The sequence below is a fragment of the Trichinella spiralis genome (assembly GCF_000181795.1).
Source record: "Trichinella spiralis strain ISS 195 chromosome Unknown Scfld6, whole genome shotgun sequence".
Lineage (NCBI taxonomy): Eukaryota > Metazoa > Nematoda > Enoplea > Trichinellida > Trichinellidae > Trichinella > Trichinella spiralis.
This window is the reverse complement of record NW_003526945.1, coordinates 1375197-1389822: the sequence shown is the minus strand read 5'-3', so window position 1 is coordinate 1389822 and position 14626 is coordinate 1375197. Positions and strand designations below refer to the sequence as shown.

The following is a 14626-nucleotide window of genomic DNA, read 5'->3' as shown; positions in this document are numbered from 1 at the left end:
CCTACAAGTAAGTTTCTATTTTTGTTTCAGAAAAGTACTCTTATCCTTCTTTTTTTGATAGTAGGTAAAAAAGAATTTTCTTTTGTTTAATTTATTAACATTAATGTATATGTGAATTTTTTTTTCTGCAAGCTTTTCATTCATCCATTATGTTATTACTGCGTAAATGATTCTTATTTATCCTAACAACATTCTTCAGCTTCTCGTTAGCTAGCAGCAGCTACTTGTCACTAGTCATCCCTCGACGCGTATCGATCGAGCTTTCCTTCTCTGCCTCCCTCCCTCTCTTTCTGCCTCTCTTCCTTTCTCCCCCTCCCTCCCTTCCCCTCCCGTCTCCTCCTCTCCTCTTCCCCTCTTCCTCTTATTCTCGTCGTTTTCATTTTTAAACCCCTCCATTTACAATACACTGTTGCTTCATTGTTCACTTTAAAGCTCAGTTTATTCATCTCCTCTCTACAGCAATATTTTCTTCCTTCTTTTTACCCACATGCAGTAGTTAGTGTTTTATCTTTTTTTTTTCTACTATTGCTGTGTTGCATTTTTTTTCTTCAATTTCATTGATCTAAGAAGCGATAAATTTCTTAAATAACTAACCACTGCCACATTTGATAGAATCAACCGGAAGAAAATGAAAGTTTCTTTTCCCTTTCAACAATATACCAAATAAATAAATGCCAACCACTTTTAATAGACTGTGAAAATTAATATGTTTCATCATCGACAATTTCCAACAAAGGAAAGTATTTTATACTTGCTGGAATTGTTTCTCTTTGGATTGAAAGGAAATCCATCATCATTGTAAAAATATTTAATTTTTTTAAAGAAACAATGAATTACAATTATTATATAAAAAATTGTCCTTTGGTAATTAATGTTTGTTTGTTTGCTTGGATTTGTTTGTAAAATTGTGCAATGCAGGGAGTGTATTTTTGTTGCTTGCACATGGTGATTAGCGATCGAGCAAGCAAGTGAGCGAGCGAGCGAGCGAGCAGTTTTTGCAAAGCCGGTCGGCGGTTCTTTGTTTTCAATTCTTCAGGGCAAAGTTGTAAAATGGAAAAATTTTTATTATTTCGAAAATGGATCGACAATTTGCACAATTCACCGCTTTATTTATGTTATCATTCGCGAGCATAGAATTTCCCCAGACAATCTCGCCCACTGCTTGGCTCGCTGATTAGGCGGCGAATGGTAGTGAATGATAATTTTATATTGTAATTTCAAAGCGAACATTTTCGATGTGGACAACTTTACGACGGTGCTGTTTCGCATAAAGCAATAAAAAGAACAAACAAATGGAAAATGTGTGTCTTCTTCTTCTTCTTCTTCTCTGCCCATGCGGGCGGCAATATTACACGAACGAAGGAGCAAATTATTATTATTATTATTATTCCACTTTCCACTTTGCAGCTTTATTCTGTTCTGTTGGTGCAACAGTTGTGCAAAGTTTGCAAATATTCACTTTAACCCCCTTCTTCGCTTCCACTTTATTAATTTTGTTTTCTCCACTCGTTCACCAACAGCCACTGTTGAGCATTGTAATTTTCCAAAGAATTCGGTTGCAAGTATCAAAATGTGCTTGCTGTGTTTGCAATGATTTCCAATTAGCGGGAACATTTATGTCTATCTTATCTGTTTGTCTGTCTGTCTGACTGTCTGTCTATCTGTTTGCTTGCTTGTTTGTTTGTATAGTGGGTGAGAATTTCTTCATATTCGTATAAGCTGCTGCTGCTGTTAGCTTTATCTACTGCTGAGCAAAGCAGAGGAGAAGAAAATTCAACGAAAACACAAAAACCAAACAGACCAACAATTTTTCACCACCTTAAATTCATTCACCGCATTTCATAATTACCCTTCTTATATCACATTTTTTTCCTATTTACGTTTATTTAAAATTTGATCAAAATAGCACCGTCATTTAATCATTAAGAAAATTATTCTTGTTTAATCAACAAAATTTTTCTCTTCTTCTCTTTTATTATACATATATTTAAGACTAAATTTTCCACTTTTCATCATTTCGTGTTCTCTTGACGTTTCAATTTACTTTATTCAACTTGTAGCTCAAATGGCAGTAAATGGTGCATTATTATTATTATTATTTGTGTGTAGGTGTTATTTTCTTAAAGTTTTATTATTTTTATTGTATGAATAGAATTTAATAGGGGTACAGTATTTTATTTAGAAAACATTTCACCAGACATAAAACGTATATGCATTTTATTTAATTAATAACTCATTTAGTTACTTTGTACATTCACGTCAGTACTTTTTTATTTGTTTATTTCAAAGATATACTGTATCAATATGACAATAAGCAATATTGTTCTTTTATAGATATGTTTGCTTTTTCATTTGAACATGTTATGTAATCAAAGAGTAGTTCATCATCATTTTAACTAATTAATAATCTATTTTAATGTATAGTTTGAAAAAGGAAAGAAAAATTTATATTACATATAGATAGATGTGTGTGTGTGTGTGTGTGTGTGTGTGTGTGTGTGTGTGTGTGTGTGTGTGTGTGTGGTTGTTGTTGTTGTAACTAACTGTTTGCAATGCAAGTGCAGTTGATGTATAACATTTGTCGATTAATATTTCAAAAAGTATGAATAATTGTAAAAGAAATTTTTTTTTCTTTACAGAAGTTTCAGTTTATGAAAATCGAATTCAATTTCTCCATACACCAGAAGATACGGTAGCCACACCTGGTTCAACTGTACGCTTTCAATGTATAGCCGTGGATGAAGTCGGCTTTCAATTAGAAAGTCGTTGGCTTCACAATGACCACCTGATGCCGGATATGAATGTTAAAGAAAATTCTTCACTTGTCATTGTCAACGTTTCAGAGAAAGACCAAGGAATTTACCAGTGCATTGTATTGTCAAGACATTATGGAATTTTGAGAAGCGGCCCTGCCAACCTTACTTTGGCCAGTACGTCGTTTTCAAATCATTTGAGATTCTATTTAATCAAATATCCTTCACATTTTTGCTTTCATGTTCAGAATTTGGCCCATTTGTAAATCAGCCGACCGATATCGTTGTTGACAATGGTGGCTTTGGTGAGTTCACCTGCACAATCTATTCTTATCCTCCAGCTACAGTGCATTGGTATTTCAATCAGCGGCTCATTGGCGATAACTCTAAACAGTAAAGCGAATATTATTATTTCACAGTTTAAATTATTATCATAGATGTGTTTTACATTTGTAGCATTCGAGTTGATAATTCAGGAATTAGTAGTACTTTGTACGTTGTCAATGCTAGTGTTGCAGATCAAGGCACTTACTTTTGCCTCGCATCAAACATAGCTGCAAATGCGACCAGCCGAAAAGCTGTTCTAACCATTTCTGGTATAAACTTTTTTATATTTATTTTATTTTACTTTATTTTATGCTTTTTTAGGAAATTTTACTTTGGACTCTTTGGAGCATATAAGAATTTTCAAAGCACCACAAAATTTGTCCGTTCAGCTCGGCAAGCCTGCCGTTTTTGATTTTTACTATTACAGCACTAAACCCGTTTCTGTGCTCTGGAAAAGGGGTAATATATATGTGTGTGTGTGTGTGTGTGTGTTTATCTCATTTATATATGTACGTTTTTATTTATTTTTTTTAGAAAAAGTATCTTTTTCATCTCGAGCATTCAAAGCTGTTAGTAGCCTTGTAATTCAACATGTCGATGAAGATGATGAAGGTTTTTACAGATGCATTGTAGAAGTGGATGGAAACAGATTCAAAGTTTATCGTGTTTATTTGAAAGTGACAAGTAAAGTTTACTGTTTTTATTTTTGTTAAACGCTTTTTATTATTAGCAAGTACATGTTGTTCTATTTTATTTTTATTGTACAAACTGATAACAATAGTGCTTTTTCAAAATTTGAGTTGTTTTTGTAAAATATTTTGATGATGGAATTGTTTGAAATTTTTTGTTAAATGTAAGCTAATAAAATATGCATGCAAACTTATTGCAGAGGCTCCACAGATTGTCGATCCTCCGGTTGAAGTACGAGGTTTCCGTGGAGAAACAGTGAGATTTGTTTGCAATGTAGCTGGTACACCAACACCTGATATTTATTGGTACAAAGATGGCGAAAGGGTGTTGTCTAAGGGCCGACGCAAGGTATGAGCAATCATTTGGGAAAAGATTTTTTTTTAATCAATTAAGCATTTTAATATAATATGTTTTCTGTTGGCATTTTTTAGTTGTTTCCGACTGAATCCCATCCACCGGAAAAAATATCTAAAAATCAAAATATGTTTGTTTACAAGAGAGACTTGGTGGTTTCGTCATTTCGACCAGAAGAAGATGGTGGCATTTATCAGTGCTTTGCAGAGAATGCATACGGAACGGTCAGCGTTGCTGCCGCACTTATTCCAGACTCTAACAACATTAGTAATTCTACATATTCTTACTTTACTAGCTCCATATTGAATTATTGCGTGTGTGTGTGCATGCGTATGATTCTTTTTCTTTTATCGTTTGTAGTTCATGATGATGGGCCAAAAAATTTAATGTCAGAAGTGTCACAAATTGAAAATCAAATTATCCTTACGTGGGATGAACCGCAGACACTGAATGGTGATTTGATAGCTTACATTATCCATTATCATCCGACTGAAAGTGGTGCAGAAAATACCTATCCCGTCACACCAGTAGATTCTTGTCGATATGGCACTTGTCGAGCAATTTGTTGTGCACATGCAGAGTTTGAACTGTTCACCAATTACACATTCTGGGTATCAGCTTTGGTGCAGAACGATCAACGGGGTAGCTCTTTTACGCGTCCGTCCAATGAAATTGTTATTCCTGTTTGGGATGGAAGTAAGATCGGATAGAACAAGTCAAACTTGCAAAATCACAATTATAAGATTTTAATTTAACTTTTTAGCTGCTGTAATGCCAGCACTGCTTACAGTTGTCGGAGTGAACGACGGGTTGACGGTATTCTTGAAATGGAATCCACCTGATTCACGGTTTCTTCGTGGAGTTGTCACTGAATATCGAATTCAATATCGACTTTTGTCTGAAAAATCAGAACCAAGTATTACAGTTGTGCCAGCTTTTATTGAAGAATTTACAGTTAAAGGTTGGTTAGCTTATTGTTATTTATGTGGATGTGAACTGATGTTACAATAATAGTATATATATATATATATATACAATGCCGTATGATTTTTTGATTCAGATTTAACGGCTGATGGTGTTTATGCGTTCCAAGTTGTACCGAGAACTAGAGCTGGCTATCCAACAAATCAGAAAATTGGTTTTCCTTGGCTTCGCTATCGAGCAAAACAACTAGCTGAAGATTCAATGTCAGCTCCGAACTTTGAAGTAATTTCCGTGAATCACTCTGCCATAGAGGTTCATGTTGTTGAAGACTTCTCCGCCATTGGTAGCAAATGGAAAATTGTCCTTGCTCGACCGGATAATCACGCTATCCTGTTTGCCACAGTAGTGCCAATTAAGCAAAATGTTGTCACAATCGGCAATCTTGGTAAACAAAAAACATGTGCATTATTTATTTATTGTGTATTGGATATTGTGTAAAATGAGTGATTTTTTTCTATTCAGATAGCAATTCATTATATGAAGTGACTTGTTCTGCAATGGACAAAAAGGGAGACTTTGGATTGTCAATAGTGCGTTTGATTCGTACCGTTGAACAGAGCAACGTTGAAGAGTTCAGTGCGCATCATTCAATTATCCCACCACCTACCAATATTCAATGTAAGGACAAAAATCCACTGGGTGGAATAAGATTGACGTGGAAGCCATCGTTGGCCAAAGTTTCTACCTACAGAGTGCGCTACAGTCGTGTGCTAAGCGATGATGAAATTTTGAACATTTCAGCAGCGCATGTCCATCATCGAGAAACGTAAGCAACGCGACATTTCTGATTTGAACAATAACTTAGAGCAGATCCACTTTCAGCGAAACCAACGAGATGATTTTTACTGATTTGGCAAAAGGCAAGCCTTTCATGTTTGCTGTTCGCGCTGAAGCACAGAATGGCATCACCAGCTGGTACAGCGATGACATCGTCTGCATCATGCCTGGAAGTCGTACGTGCACATACTATTGCGGAATAATTTAACTTTTCATGCGATACATTTCTGATAATAATGTTTTTTTAATTGTATTTCAGCACCTCGAGAGCCGGTAGCGTTGACTATTGAATACTTGAACAGTACATCAGTGATTCTTCGTTGGCGGCCTCCGGCGATTTCATCTAGCAAGGAAAAAATTCTCATGTACTACATAAGCTACGCTGAAGACTCGAATCCGAGTACTTCACCGGATAGAAAAGAGATCACCGTTGACGGTCAGTAGAATAATATCAAAATATCAAAAAAAATTTGAGAACATTTTCTTTTTGAATAATAATTAATCATTGTTGCACTGCGGACATAGACCAAAGATAATAAGATAATGAAGGAGGTAGTAGATAATTGAAACACAAACACGAGCATTTATTCAATTCTATAAATATAATAACAATCACACGATGATCAATTTGCGGAATTTGCATTTAAATTTGCAATTTTTTGCGCAATTGTTGTAATCATTTGAAATCCCAGTGTGAAGGAAAAAAGTGAAATGACGAAAGAATTAATTCCAAACACAGTGTATGTACAAGAGCTTTTTTTCTTTTGATTTATCTATTCCACACGTGTAATGTGAAATTTCTGGATTGTGATTGTTGTTTGTTGTTTTTAGGTGAAGCGACTTGTGTTACAGTTTCTAATTTATCCGCATCAGCTGTATACTTTTTTACCGCTTCGGCTGTGAACGCTTTTGGACGAAGCCAAGAGTCGAAGTGTGTTCCAGCTGTTTTGCGACCACCGTCAACTACAAATGCTATTGCACCAAAAGTGGTCATTTTTGAACGCATCTCCTACAGTGAAGGCATACTGATTGGCGTCTGCATTGCGGTGCTTTGCATTCTTGTTTGCATAACGGTGATGGTCTATCGTTCGAAGTAGGTGATTTTCATCAGATGTTTGCTTCACAGTGTAATTTCAACGTAATATAGAAGAAACTTTCGCATCTGTCACAACAATTCTAATGAGATTGGCTCTCGTCAGAACAGTTTGATTCGAAAACATTTTCAAGGCGCATCTTCAGTAGCTCGGTCGTGCGATGGTCTGGAAATGCAGACACTGTTGCCATATATGTCGGAAGGTTACGACTTTGATTTGAAAGTGAGCAGCTGATTTTGGATTTGTTTCGTTTTGCAATAGTTTTTTCATTTCAATAATCAATCAATATATTCAGCCTGCAATTCCATTCGTGTCGTTGAAGTCGAATGACGGCATTTCCAAGTACAGTGGATTCGACGCTCAGAAAGATTTGTCAGTTGAGCAAGAGGAGCAGGTGCTGGTTGCAGTAGTACTTTTAGATTTCGCGCATGATTTTCTTTTTCAATGTAAATTTTATTTCAGGAGGTGACGCATCATGTTATTGTTGATCATCATCATCATCATCATCATCAGCGAATGGTGGCAAATTTCAAACGGGTGGATACACTGAGCGGTAATGATTCGTACAATTCTGCAGCAACACCAACGAGCTCCACATACGATAGCAAACAGCACAGTGACAGTATTCAATATTCATCGATGCCAAATTTAACTGATTCCGGAGTTGATTTTGAAGACGCAGAATATTCCAAATGCAAACTGTCAGCACAGAAAGAAAGCAGAACATTGCAGATGTCAGAAAGCATCAGCAACGATGACATTTTTGCAAATTGTTGCAGTGCTGTTGAAGCAGTAACGAAAAATCATGCAAATTTGAATGAAGATCACTTGGACAATGATGTGGATGATGGAGATAATGATGATCCAACCCAAGGCATCGCTGAACGAGCGGACACTTTTCCAGTGTTACAATGCAACTGTTGAATATTTTCCCGACCACTGATTTTTTTTGTAACCAACACACACAAGCAAACATACGCACGTGCCGAATTGTTTTATGAAATGATGTGAAATCTGTCATTCGGTTTTTAAAATTTTCCCCCATAGCTTTTTAAAAGTATACCTCAGCTTGTATTTATTTCACCATATTTTGGACAGCATTTGTTTGTGCTTTCTTTTGTGCGTGTTTATCCCCTTCTCAACTCTTTTAACGACGTATTAATTCCGGTGTGCAGCTTGTTTTTACGTTTTTCATTTATGCTGCATTCTTTAATTTCATTTTTTATTGTCAGTTTTTCTACCTCAGTTTTCATCACAGACCTTTTTTTGGTTTGGTTTTGAATTTTCTGAAACTGTCTTTTCTTTTTTTTTCTTTTTAATTCTTCATATATTGTGGACGACAGCACCCCAGGTCCGATTTCTGTTTGGTGTTTTCCTGCGGGTTTAAAGTTGTATTTTGTTTTTTTTTCTTTTTAATATCAACTTTTTAGTGCATTTTATCCATCATTGGAACATACGTTGCATTTCGCTGCTCATGTACAAGTTATATTGCGAAGTTGCCACCTACCTCGTAATGAGTCAGGGAAATGTTCATTTGTTCTCTCTATGCAAGCTGTGTTCATTGGTAATTAATTCAAAAAAGTTTTTCTTTTGCGTTTGCTTTTGCTTTTGCCACTCGAATCCATATTTGGTGGAATTGCAAAACAATGGGAAATGGTTAGAGAATATACTTCTGTTTTTCTTTCTTTCTTTCTTTTTTCTGATCATATAAACATTATTCACATTTATATACTTCCACTTATCCATTACCAATGAATGATATTGCTTGTTTTTCTTTTTTTTGTTTCTGTAACGATATCTGGGATTTTCATGCAAAACGCAGCTGCTTTTTTAATTCCAATAAAACAGTATCCTGCAAGAATCTATTAACTACAGTATTCGTTTGAGGAAATTTTTTTCCATAACCAATGATGGGTGATCAGAAAACAGTTGGTTGTTCTGTTTTGAAGGGTTTATTTATTAGTATTCTTTTTTTTGACATCCATGTTTCACTTCTGGGTAACGAAATGAAGTTTCCATGTTGAACAGAGCAACTTAGCGCCCAGGTTTGCTTTGTTGATTCGTTTTTGGTTTTCTGGTGGAATTGTTGAAAAGAAAAAATGCAATCTGTTGTATTTTTAGCAAACTTTGCTTTTTGATTGTTGCATCTGTGGTGAGATGTGTAAAATAAATGAGATGCACAGTAGAATTTGGTTGTTGATTTGTTATTTATTTATTTCTTGTTTGAGGAAAAAGTAATTTGCTATATGCACAAGGCTATGCATCGCAATGAAAATTATCATTATCATTATCATGCACTGTCTGCGTTAACTAACAATGACTGTTTTTAATAGCTTTTGCTCAGATGTTTACTAACTGTTTTCCATCAGCAGTAGCAAACGCGATGATGACAAAAAGCAAGTATGGTGCTGATGGTCGTTTCGATTTCCAATATTCAATAAAAATAAATAAACATATTTATTATGTATTTTCCACTTTTTTATTATTAATAGTGAAATGGTGCATACGTTGGCTGTCCTATTATAGACCTTATTTTATAATGAATATGTATCTATTTTTAAGTTTCATTTTTATGTTTTCTAATTATTCAAATTTTCTCATTCGAGTAGAACCGCCGTGATAAAATGTTCTGGTATATATATATATATATATTTATTTATTTATTTATTTATTTATTTATGCAAAACAGCAAATAGACAAGCGTGTTCTTCTAATTGTCAAAAATGAAAAGTTCTTTGCAAACAAATCATAATTTAATGAATTCTTTATTTTTTGACAAATGATTGATTTTTGATACGACATTTTAACAACCTAGATATTTCAACTCACCTAATTGTCACTAATCGAATACAGCAGGCGCCTGTGTTGCTAGTACACAAGTATCAGTATTTTATTGCTTTTTTAGGTATATTATTCACCTTCATCAGTTCATTATTTTTTCTTTGTTTGTTTTTGAGTAAAAAATTAAATTATCAAAGCATCAATGTAAAATTTAAAACATTTTATTCATTATGCTCATTCAAATAACAGTATATCAAAAATACCCTTAGGTTCTTCAAACAGTACACGAAAAAATATTTCCAATTAGCTTACTTTACACATATATATATTACGCACAAGCATACTCATGTTATATGTATGTATGTGTCTTTTTGTTAAATAAAACCAAACTTTTTTTTAAATAAAAATTATTACTTTGTGGGGATGTAATTCCTTTTAAAGGCATGTTTGTTTACTTTCTACGTGAAGCTTTCAGTGCTAAACTTAACAGTTTAATCATAAATGCAAAATTCTAAAAATTAGCATAGTTATAGGTTGAAGTAAATACATAGTGGGAGAGAGAGAGAGAGAGAAAGAGAGAGATCAAATTATTTATTTATGCACCTATATAAAGGCGTAAATGCTGCTAGAAAACAAGTCTGCTGTTTGCTTGCAAGCAAAATTCATTGATCATGATGAACAGTGGTCTCTTTTCAGATTCTCAGAAGCGTCATTTTCCATTGCTTCTAAGAAAAATGAATATGTAGCATCCATCATCATATTTTTTCAATGTGAGCATTAAGCTTTTCCAAAGAAGAAGCAATGCCTACTGAAAACGTTGAAGTGGTTTTCAATGATGAGCAAAATTTGATGCGGCTGTCTCAGCTGAGAACTTCTCATATTTTAAACCAGTGTCGTTCTTCGTCAAAGCATGGCATTCGTTTGATATAGAAAACAGCGCTGCTTGTGATCATGTGGAAAGTTGTTGATTAACTGGCCGACATCGCTGAGCGTTAAAAAGAATCTAAAGTAGGCAGTGGTTGGCCAACTGCGCCGATTAGATGGTTAAGGAATATTTATTCCATCATGTGACTGCAGAATGCCAGTTGAAATGCTTAAAACATTTATAAACGAAACGCGTCTGGGTTCGATTATATTCCGCTTATTTATTGATTTGATTTGTTGGCGTCATTCATTCGTTAGTCCGAATCATCCGCTGATGGTCATTGCGGTCCATTTCCGCCCTTAAAGACGTGTCACAGTGAGTAAAATACATTCTAATTGCTTAATTGAACTTTGTCAGTTTTTAATCGACTGGAACACCCTTAGAGGCTTAACAATAATTTTGGCTTTTTACATTTTAAAAATATTGTCAAAGTAACTAACTGGTCAGCTTTTACGTTATAACGTAAAAGAGAAGCAAATTACTAATCAGTATCTCTCAGTATATCTAGGCTTAGTTGGGTAATATATCTATCTATCTATCTAAATATATATAAGCTCAGCAGGCTTTGAACTGCTATTGACTTGCTGATTTGTCAGTACTTTAATTGTCTCCCCGATGCATGGATGATAATTTCTTAAGATAGCGGTCGTCGCTTGATCAGTCCATGCAAACTTATTGCTTCAACTTACAAGAAGGAGCAATGACGCTTTCTTTTCAATTATTACTTGCATAAGCGAGTAGCTATCTGAGAAAAGCTTGCTTTTATTCAGTGCCGAATACACGCTTGTGAGCGTTTGGAATTGATCTGCCACCGCTCTTCCATAGTTTAACTGAAGCTTAACAAAGAAAGCTTGGTGGTAAGTTTAATTAAAATATTTTCCGAGTAATCTTCAATTTTCCTTTCGGAATTCTTTACCGGATATTTGTATTTCTGTGCTTCATATGCATCATAATTTAATGCCAATATATATATATATGTAATCCATGTAAAAAAATAATGTAAATAATTTTCCAAATCATTCTTCAAATGCCAGTCATTATATTATGATTAGACCAAATTTTTGTAATCATAATTTGTATCAGACTTGTTTCACAGATAATACCTCTTTTTGGAAAATGACTGCAATTAAATTTCTACACTTAAATAGTAAGGATTATGTTTTTATGCTTTTATTAGAAAGCTTGCTACTCATAATGTATATTAGTCCTGTCTAGAAAATCTATATTCATTTTACGACCTTTATCCGTTTAATTTATGATGCTGTAAAATGACTAAAAGTTAAAGCGAACAGGAAAATTAATAATTTTCAGTATATGCAAAGAAGTTTTTTGTTTTGATGTTAAATTATTTTTAGCATTTTCTAATAAAAGTGACAGTAAATTTGCAACTATGCTGTTTTTATATTTATATGTAGCTTATATTTTTTTGCAGCATAGCAGAATAGATCCATTTAATAAAGTAACAGTAATTATGTGAACAATTAGCTGTCTGATGAATGAACATCTGCTATGCATCATGAAAAATAAAATGACAGATGGGGCATATTCTGAAATTCTCAAATTGTTCGTGTAAGCAAGTGTAGGATATTGGGGGGCAGAATTATTGTACAGAATTAGAATCTTAGTAGAAGTTATCATAATTAGTGTGTATTATAGATTTTTGAACTGAATTCAAATTTTTTTTTAAATAGTACACTCTGTGATTATTGATTTTACTTTGGAAATAAAGCAGAAGTAAAATCTGCTACAGTTGTAGCACTTTTTTCTTTTGTACATTAAATTTTTTTCCTTGGTATTTTTTAGTTTTGTTTCTGTAATTTTTATGAATTGTGCTCATTGTTATAAATGCGTAAAGTAGCATATCAAAGTGCTTTTCGAATGTGGCTAAATGTTAGTATATGCTTTTAGAATCACTTTATTACACTTATTGTTACACTTCAAAAAAGCATTGCTGCTGAATATCTTATATTTAACATTGAATGTTTTTTCTTTTGTGTTTTTTTCATTTTATCTTAAATTAATTCTTAAATAAATAGGCTAGATATTGTTGAATTAGCAAGGAGTTTGAGCATAGTTTCAAAAACGTTCTGTCTTAGCAGTTGCTTTACCTAACATTTCACTTCCTGATAAATCAGTAAACTATTATATATATATATATATATATGTATATAATTATGAAATATGTCCTTTTATCTAATAAAGGAATTACTTATTGTTTATATTGAATTAATAAACGGTCGTTTAGTAATAATGCTGAATGTTAATGGGCAGTTTGTGAGTATTTATTAAATCTTGCATGAAATCCTAAATTTATTAAAATATCTACGTTTAAAAGTAATATTTTGTTCAATGATAAATTAACTGTTTCCTGTATTGTATTATTATGCTTTTTAAAGCTTTTATAAATTATATGTTTAAAAGAGAAAATAATGGGCATAATTTTAGTTTTATTGTTTAAAAGAGGAAGCTTTTATTAAATAGACTGACTTCAAAATAGCTGTTAGTGTGCGTTGAATTTGAAAATTCAGCTTTGTTGTTTTCTTTGATTCAATTAAGCCTACAGATTATGGGCCGCGTTAAAGTTATAATTAAGTAAACAATGGAACATATTATAATTTTATACACAGCTTTAATCTTTTGCATAAATTTTATTAGAACAGAGCATTTTTTATGCGAATATTTTGCAAAGCTAGAAAGAGCGTTACAAAGATGAACTTCGTCGGTGATGAATTGAATTATAATTGCATTTTCCATTGATGAAAGGTTGTACTGATTAGGTTGGCCAGCGTCATTTTGCCGGATCGATACGACATTTCTTGCCAATAATCGCAATAATTAAATTTTATATGATGCAGATTCGTTTTTGCCAAAACTGCAGGTTCATTGGAGAAACGTCTGTCAGTAAGTGGATCAATCTTAATAAAGGATTGTGAGCATCTGCTTTTTGAGATAGCACCATAAATCCAACTGGATGCACAAAAATTAATTCAAACTTGAGTGATACCATAAACAAGATATTGATATATTTCAACTTGGCTAAATAAAAGAGGAACTGCTGCCATTACTTGTTGGTGTTGGTGTTGTTGTTGTTGCTTTACTGCCATATATATATATATATATATATATATATATATATATATAATGAATTGTGTCGAGCGACTTCAATCAGCAAACCTGTCATTCAATTTTCACCTCTTCTTTAAATAACAAAGTTCTCGCTGCATCAATAGAAGTGATCAAGCGTTGTTGAGCAGTAGCAATCCGCTTTATCGTTGTTGCTTAACAGCTTTCTGCGTCAACAGTGAAATAGTATTTTGGCTGCAAATATTTAACAATCTTAAAAACCGTAAAAACACAGGTGTGCACATTTATATATTTTTAATTTTTTTGCTTCACATATTGATTTATTTATATTGATTTTGCACATTGTGTCCAGAGTGACTTCAACGTGAAAAGTGGAATGGAAAGCTGTTGCTTATCACTTCAGCTTTAGACAAATTGATTGAACTATTTTTCTATCTTTCAATCCAAATTGTTGTGTTGTCATATTAACTTTTCTAATTTTATGACTAATATTGATCAACACTTCACGGTTCAACAGTAACACGAAGACAATCTTGCACTTTTATAAAAATATTTTCAAAATTTTATACTGCATACATATTATAGTAATTGCACAGATAACAACAACAAGAATAATAACTATTAATGTGCTTTGGCAAGTGTTTCACTTTTAAAATATATTTATTTGTTCACAGAAAACTGACCATTTTTCTCCTTGCTAGGTGAATGTATTGCACTAGTCAAATTTGCGAGCGATTTGTTAATCTATTTATTTAAATTGCCAACTGTAGAATGTTTATATTGTACAATGGGCTTATTTAAACGGAAAATCTGGATTAGAATTGTATTTTCTTATTTTAGATAAAAAAATGAACAAT

At 33.3% G+C, this 14626-nt stretch overlaps 1 protein-coding gene across 1 annotated transcript; it reads left to right on the top strand.

Annotated features, from left to right (window-relative positions):
- The first annotated feature begins 2065 nt into the window (after window positions 1-2065).
- On the top strand, window positions 2066-7903 carry Tsp_08010 (putative fibronectin type III domain protein). The gene is made up of 19 exons (XM_003373364.1): window positions 2066-2071; window positions 2461-2563; window positions 2649-2930; window positions 3002-3146; window positions 3210-3349; window positions 3402-3539; window positions 3615-3692; window positions 3970-4118; window positions 4202-4391; window positions 4485-4820; window positions 4888-5085; window positions 5185-5493; window positions 5571-5874; window positions 5931-6061; window positions 6145-6321; window positions 6717-6978; window positions 7036-7201; window positions 7275-7388; window positions 7442-7903. Exons 1-19 carry the CDS (start codon window positions 2066-2068, stop codon window positions 7901-7903), a joined length of 3690 nt encoding a protein of 1229 aa, XP_003373412.1.
- The last annotated feature ends 6723 nt before the right edge of the window (window positions 7904-14626 follow it).

Excerpts from the sequence above, each read along its gene's own strand:
- Tsp_08010 (XM_003373364.1), top strand. Across the intron at positions 5,086-5,184 it reads TGAAGAATTTACAGTTAAAG|ATTTAACGGCTGATGGTGTT; the intron begins GTTGGTTAGCTT and ends TTTTTGATTCAG. Across the intron at positions 7,202-7,274 it reads GTTACGACTTTGATTTGAAA|CCTGCAATTCCATTCGTGTC; the intron begins GTGAGCAGCTGA and ends CAATATATTCAG.